Source organism: Cynoglossus semilaevis, chromosome Z (assembly GCF_000523025.1).
Source record: "Cynoglossus semilaevis isolate Cse_v1.0 chromosome Z, Cse_v1.0, whole genome shotgun sequence".
In the NCBI taxonomy this organism is placed as follows: domain Eukaryota; kingdom Metazoa; phylum Chordata; class Actinopteri; order Pleuronectiformes; family Cynoglossidae; genus Cynoglossus; species Cynoglossus semilaevis.
Genome location: NC_024328.1, coordinates 10,085,857 through 10,093,595, shown reverse-complemented (window position 1 = coordinate 10,093,595; position 7,739 = coordinate 10,085,857). Strand labels below are relative to the sequence as shown.

The following is a 7,739-nucleotide window of genomic DNA, read 5'->3' as shown; positions in this document are numbered from 1 at the left end:
CCTTGTGTTTGTCCCATATTTTAACAATATTAATAATAATAATAAATAACTATATTGTTAATTATAATTATAATATTATTTTAATAATAGCAATATTTCAACAAAGATTGTGGTCAACGATCAGTCACTCGCCCACAGAGATCATCGACTGTACCAAGTTTCTACGGTACCTAACGCACCGCAGGTACAGCTGTCACTGTGAACCAACTTTCTCAATTTTGACCACAATCAAAACAAAACAAAAAATACACTTAAAACACTTTCATTGTCTCCGAGACTGTCCTTATATACAGTTTAATTTCTCTTGGAGACAATCATTCACACAATTCTCATTCACTCAAAACGTCCCTGACATCACATTAGACACTATTCGTTTTATTCACAAACTTTGCGTGTATTTTACTCACTTCACTGCACGCAGTAATTCTTTATCTCGGGATCGACGTCACCAAGCACCGCTGGATCCGTGGAAACCACCGAAGCCTCAAGTCGGCCTTTCAATGCTGAGGTGTCTCTGATTTTTGCGATGACCTCCCGGTTTTCCAACGATGTCTTGGATTTTGTCAATCCGGCTCGAAGGACCAAGCCCAAAAAAAATAATTTCAAATTATGCCAAAAAAGCTGGGATTCAGGTGAAATTTGTAAATATATTTTCAGGAAACCTTTTCTGTTAGATAGAAAAGTAAAAAATTTCAAGATCAAATAAAGATCTGATCAAATAAAGAATCAAATACGAGGTCTCAAATTTTAAAAGTTTTACTTGCAAGCAAGGAGTGCAGAACAATGTTTACATTCAGAACTGCACTGAGGAACTCTTCAGTGCTCAAAGCTTAAATACAGTTTTTTTACACACACACTTCAATGGTCAGTACCTTAACCCTTTACAGCCATGTGGTGTTCTTCTGAGTACTGATTGGTAAAGACTGCTCCAAACAAGGATTCTCCACCAATAGGAGCAATGTGCATGTGCTGTAGTTAATCAAGTCAGATAAGACCATGCAATTCAGATGTTTTTCTCTCTTTGTCTTTTGTTGGTCTTCCGTCGGTCCCCTTTTTGGGCAAAGAAACCAGTTCTGACCGGTTCTGTGTCCTGTCTCTATCTCCAAGTGTAACAGTCGGTACCATTCAGTGCTGTCCATATCATCCTGTTATGTAAACTATCAGCATGGACACCTGTCTTCAGCACTTTTCCTTTTAGTACAACACAATAACAGCATTCAATAACTGTATAAATTGATATGAAAACTTAATACAATGAACATATTGTAAAGATTGAACAAATGTATTTAGAATATCTTAACATCTTAACTTTTATTTTAAAAGCAAGTCTCTCGACGTGACACTATCTGTGGCTACATTTTGTACCACAGTACTTTTACGGCGGTATAACAACAGAAAAGGATTCAAAAGACAGGGATGGTTTTGTTTGTATAACGCTCTGCTACCATCTGCTGGCTGAACAAAAGAAAAGGCTACGTAGGATACGTTCAGCGATTTACAACCGTTCAGTGTAATTCATCCCCCTCTCTTCTTTCCATCTTTTCCTTCAGGGAGCCCAACTCCTCTCAGCAGCCAAAGGACTCTCAAATATGAAGGTGACAAACACGGGCTGTTCATTGGAGGTAGTTTGGCCATACGCAAACCCAACGCAGCACTCAAACAAACTTAACGCTTGTACCCGAATAATACCATAATGTATTGTTGAAATGATTATTTTTTTAAATGTTGTTCCTTTGAGGAAATTATGTTTAATGTTTGAACTGGTGCAGGGAGGAGGTGAAGCCAAAACTATGAACCGACATGGTCAAAACCTAAGTGAAGCAAAACTAATTTGGGGCTCGCCATCGTTCCGAGTGGATTAACCACAGAATTCTAACCGCTAAATATTGGCGTTAACGTTAAACTACGAGCTGCGTGGGAGCATTGGACGACAGAAGGCGAACACACAAGAGAGGAAGACGATGCCAGACGAGTTACGCCACTATCTGCCAAACTTTCGCAAAGGTCGCAATAAGTCAGGAACAGCTAAGTAACGGCAACAAGACTCGGATAATTACGACAGGGATCCGGGCGCGCTTGATGCTGAAATCGCCTAACTGTTAAACTCAGACACATGGCTATATGACGTAGCTAGGCTATAACGACTTGTTTTCCTACAACGTTCGCTAGGTGTTCAAAAACCCATGCGAGGTGGTGACAGTGTTACTCATTCAAACTCTGGGAGCCATGGTGCCATCCATCACCGTGTGTCTTGGCACAGCCATGGAGAGGGCAGCTCAAGAGGAACGTCTTGAAATCCTGCTGGAGCTGCATCAAACCACAGTCACCTTTGCCCACAGCCTGGAGACGGCCATGCTGCCTAATCTCGGTCTGTCAAGAAACATACAGATCACACTTTGATTGTAAATTTTGGCCAAAAGCAGGTGCTTACTAACCTCCATGTTTTCAGGTAAAAATAACCTGCTGAAAGTGACCGAGTTGGTTTGCACACTCTACGACCCCTTTAAGTCCTATCAGCTGCAGTATGGCGATCTGGAGGAAGGTCTTCTACTCGTCCAACTCAGTGCCGTACCTTTGGTAGTAAACTCACAAACGCACACACACACACACATTTTAAGTTGAGGGGTCAGCTTTATTGTCAATTTCTTCACAACTGTCCAGTAGACAGTGTTTGTCTGTATCAGTCGCTTCGGAGTATATGTCTCACCAGCCAACTAGGGTGCCCTCTAGCGGCTGTCAGTGTGAAGATCCAAACATGTAAATATCCAGTGGTACAGAAGTAGCAGATGTACACAAGCCTACAGTGCCCTCTAGCGGCTGTCAGTGTGAAGAAACAATCGTGAAATTATATATTAATACACTATACACTATACTGCTGTATAAGTAGCAAACCCATCCAAAGAATAAAAAAAAAAAAATTTTTTTATAAATATATATACTGTATATAAACGTATTAATTACATTCTTTCTTTTTTTAGGAACATGGGGAGATTATTGACTGTGTAGAAGAGTTGGTCCACTCTGTCGGCAAAGTGTTTGGCCTGGCCAATGCTTCTGTGGAGCGTTTCGTCAAGCTGACCGATGGACTAGCAGTCTGTGGTCTCGTTAAAGCTCTCAAAGCTCTATTTACCAAGTAAGTATCCTTTGTGTTCCCATATACAGTCGCTGTTTTGCTTTTGACGATAGAAATACCTCCTCTCATTTGTGTCAAATAAATGATAAACATTAATTGATTGGGGGTCGATACTTTCAACGTTTTATTTTATTTTTTTTCCAGGTACATATCGGACTTTTCCAGAACACTACAGTCGATCAGAAAAAAGTGTAAATTGGACGAGACGCCAAGTTTATCTGTTTTCCAGGAGGACTGGACAGCTTTCCAGAATTCCGTTAGGTTTGTTGTCTTTTTAACATTTCAAACACCTTCTATCTACAAACCACTGTTAATCCCTGGCCAGGTTCACACATTTACTTGTGTTTTTATGTCTGCAGAATTATTTCCGCGTGTGGGGAATTATTAAGACAGTACGGAGCCTTTGAACAGCATCTGTCAAACAAGTAAGAACTTTTCTTTTAGATTACAGTTTAAAAGAAACAAAAAAAACAAAACAATGTGTCAGCATGTATGTTTATGGAATGTTATTTTACCATGTTATCTAAACACTTTCTTTATGTCAGATATGATTTAAAATACAGTGCATTTTACAATATACAGTAATACCTTGATATACGAACATAATCCGTTCCAGGACCATGATTCTAACTTGAGGTGCTCGTATCTCAAATCATTTTTTTCCCATTAGTACATTTTCAGTGGTACAGGAGTAGCAGATACTGGTACACAAGCCTAGAGTGCCCTCTAGCGGCTCAGTATGAAAATAAGTAACATGTAAATGTTCAGTGGTACAGGAGTAGCAGATACTGGTACACAAGCCTAGAGTGCCCTCTAGTGGCTGTCAGTATGAAAATAACAAACATGTAAAATGATATATTTTAACATAAAAGTCGCACCTGATTATGCAGGATGAAAAAAAAATCTAAAGTGCGACTTCAGATTCACATTTGTAACCTGTGATGCCATACTGCTTGTATGATTTCACGTTTTTCGTACGTTTTGCTCATCACCTCATCAACCCCCTCACCCATCTTCTTCTTACAGAATTCTAAGTACAGCGGGTAAATACTTGTCAGATTCATATAGTCCTCGTAGTCTGGCAGGAATCCAGGAGGTTAGCTCTGCAGAGTGGAAGAGCACCACCAAGAACCCCTGGCAGGAGTACAACTACCTCCAGAGGGGCAACACAGCTGAGTACAACAACTTCTTGGAAGTCCTCTACTCAATAAAGGTATAAGGAACAGAGAACCGCTGTCACTGTGACACTTTGGTCGGGGATCCCTCTGTAGCTACTGAACATCATCTCTCTCTGTTCTGACAGGAGAAAGGAACAGGAAATTCCAGCCTTTTAGTTGAACCCCGTGCAAATGTGACCAGACTCAACCAGCAGGCCATTCAGCTTGCCTTTGATTCCGTCTTTCTGCAGATTAAACATCAACTCTGCCTTATCTCCAAAATGGAGGTGATTAAGTTTCATGGTTTCTAATGTGTTTGACTGTGGAGACCTTACCAAGCTTTTGGATCTACACTATATGACCAAAAGTATTGGCTCACCGGCCTTGACTCCTACTATGAACTGAAGTGCCATCCCATTCCTAACCCAGAGTTCAATATGATGTCGGTCCACCTTTTGCAGCTATTACAGCTTCAACTCTTCTGGGAAGACTGTCCACAAGGTTGAGGAGAGTGTTTATAGGAATTTTTGACCATTCTTCCAAAAGCGCATTGGTGAGGTCACACACTGATGTTGGTCGAGAAGGCCTGGCTCTCAGTCTCCGCTCTAATTCATCCCAAAGGTGTTCTATCGGGTTCTACCGAGGCAGCTAACATCCTAAATGAGCTGCAAGTGAGGATCAGCACCGTCCTGGACAATTTTAGCACCATGTTTGCAAAGAGTTAACAGTAACACGCTCCGACTTTGTATGCAGGGAATGTATCGGGAACAACCCCCCCGCCCCCGACCCCCCAACATGACACAGCAGAGGCTGACGCTGATGCTATGCTGAGGCCGCTCATGTAGTTCCTGGATGGAAAGTGAGTGAAGGCAGGGGGGTTCTCACAGTGTGTGTATGTAAACTTCCCATACAAAAAAAAAATAGCCATCGACCTCTTTATTTTCTGTCATCACAAACTGAACCAAGCTGAGCCGAAAATGTCAGCTTTTCACTGTGAGTGACCAGGAAGGACAGGTTAAGGTGGAGAAGATTAGAGGGGAGGTTAGAGAGGTGAGGTCGAGATGGTTTGGACATGTGCTTAGGAAGGATACTGTAGATAGTGGACAAGCAGTTGCCAGGTAAGAGGAAAAGAGAAGACCTCAGAGAGGGTGTATGGATGTTTTGGTTGAGGAGGTACAGTACAGATGCTTTGGCTAACCACGGAAGGATGTAGCCCAGGCGTAGGGAAACTTTTTGACTCGCGAGCTACAAAATTTGACGGGGGTGCGGGTCAGGAGCAGATAGATGGAGTGTTCGTATGAACTAAAACAAATGACATGTAAAAGTCAGTCAATAAAGGCTAAAAGGCGAAAATGCTTTCAGCCTTGTACATGCCATTTTTTGGGGAAATGTGGGCATTGCAGGGGAAAGGCAGAAACATAATGAAAATAGAAATTAATAACATAATTTGGAATCTGGCCACATCCTCAAAGCTTAAATACAGTTTTTTTTACACACACACTTCAATGGTCAGTACCTTAACCCTTTACAGCCATGTGGTGTTCTCACCCAACTTCTGAGCACTAATTGGTAAAGACTGCTCCAAACAAGGATTCTCCACCAATAGGAGCTATGTGCATGTGCTGTAGTTAATCAAGTCAGATAAGACCATGCAATTCGGATGTTTTTCTCTCTTTGTCTTTTGTTGTCTTCCGTCTGTCCCCTTTTTGGGCAAAGAAACCAGTTCTGACCGGTTCTGTGCCCTGTCTCTATCTCCAAGTGTAACAGTCGGTACCATTCAGTGCTGTCCATATCATCCTGTTATGTAAACTATCAGCATGCACACCTGTCTTCAGCACTTTTCCTTTTAGTACAGCACAATAACAGCATTCAATAACTGTATAAATTGATATGGAAACTTAATACAATGAATATATTGTAAAGATTGAACAAATTATTATATGTATTTAGAACATCATAACATTCCCTGCTGTTTTACATATCAATTTAAACTGTGAAATAGAACAACTTCTCATTATCAGTCATGTACAACTTCAATTAGATTTTCTGCACAGACATCATTTCGGAACTATAGCACAGTTGAACACTTCAAACAGATGAGGTGTTCTCGTCAATCTGTGGGGCAGTGGGAATGAGATAATAAGTCTGTTGGTACAAGGCATGCACATACATTAGTCTACTTGATACCATTTAAGCAATCATTGACTTAATGCACGGTATTACACAAGTTGAAATCAAACAAAGCAAAATAAAAACAGTCAAAACACGCATAAGTAATTTTAAAAGGATACTCCACCAGGAACTGGAAGTGAGCCAGGAAAGCAGATTTTTGTCCCAAGTCCAATGTGAATCATCTTTTTGTGATTGGAGATGTTCCTGTAAAACTTGCACTTCACCAATGATCTGTGTAATATTATCAGTCGAATCAGGAATAATTGTACAACAATAATCACCAACCAGGGCACAGACCCCACCCTTCTCTGCTAGAAGGAAGTCTGATGCCATACGATTTTGCATAATCATGGTTTTCATAGCACGCTTTTCAGGATCATCTTTAACAAATTCAGCAAGATGCAGCACAGAAGCAGTAAGATTCTCTAGTGACCAAAAAACATAATTCATCCTATGTCCTAGGATGAATAACACCATACATTGGAAAATGTATATATAATATATATATGTATATAATAAGCGGAGGTGATTTTGTTTCTGTCGCACTGCGTTTGTAACCAGGTGAATACCAGTAGAATATACAGATTTAGTTACATTAGGCTTAGGTAAAACTACAGAAGCTGGAACTATTCTAGTTAAATAGCATGTCCCACACCAGTCCTCTGGTAGGCAGAGATAAGTTTTAGAACCACAATGCCATACATATTCTTGAGGACATGACCACCCCCAATTTCCTGGAAGTGCCATGAGAAGAGGCTGTGTAGTGATCCAATTTTGTTCACCAGATCGTTCACCTATTGCAGTAAAAAGTGGCTAAACCTGTCTTTGAACAGTTGTTGTCCCTCCAGTGGGTGGCATTAAACATCCAGTGTGTAAAACATTCTTTGGTGCCATATCTTGATATTGGCAGTTCATCAGAACATAGAGATGTACCTCGAAACTTGGGTTTACAGGGTGGTTCACGACAGTAAGGAGCGTCTACTGAACCACAATTTCTTTTGAGACAGAATGGAGCCTATTATCGCCCATCGTGCAATACTTAATCCTTCCAAATTAGTGAAGTTTGTTTTATCGTAATATGCAGCGGGCTTACGCCACTGTGCATATTCAGAAATTCGCACGTTAGCCAAATCTGGCATAATTACTTGCAGCCTAGTGCTATTGCCTTTGCAGTTATGAAGGATCACAGCTATCACAGCCATGGTCTCTAGCATAGTTGCAGGATGTGGGGCAAGTGTTGGGTTATGAGTGTTGGCAATCTGAAACCAATGATTGTC

At 40.8% G+C, this 7,739-nt stretch overlaps 1 protein-coding gene across 1 annotated transcript; it reads left to right on the top strand.

Moving 5' to 3' along the window:
- Window positions 1-2,154: 2,154 nt before the first annotated feature.
- On the top strand, window positions 2,155-4,671 carry LOC103397884 (conserved oligomeric Golgi complex subunit 7-like). The gene is made up of 7 exons (XM_008336302.3): window positions 2,155-2,368; window positions 2,450-2,577; window positions 2,979-3,133; window positions 3,278-3,394; window positions 3,493-3,558; window positions 4,160-4,346; window positions 4,437-4,671. Exons 1-7 carry the CDS (start codon window positions 2,227-2,229, stop codon window positions 4,599-4,601), a joined length of 960 nt encoding a protein of 319 aa, XP_008334524.2. The 5' UTR covers window positions 2,155-2,226; the 3' UTR covers window positions 4,602-4,671.
- Window positions 4,672-7,739: the final 3,068 nt, after the last annotated feature.

Excerpts from the sequence above, each read along its gene's own strand:
- LOC103397884 (XM_008336302.3), top strand. The coding sequence starts at position 2,227 with ATGGTGCCATCCATCACCGTGTGTCTTGGCACAGCCATGGAGAGGGCA. Across the intron at positions 3,134-3,277 it reads CTCAAAGCTCTATTTACCAA|GTACATATCGGACTTTTCCA; the intron begins GTAAGTATCCTT and ends TTTTTTTTCCAG. Across the intron at positions 3,559-4,159 it reads GAACAGCATCTGTCAAACAA|AATTCTAAGTACAGCGGGTA; the intron begins GTAAGAACTTTT and ends TTCTTCTTACAG.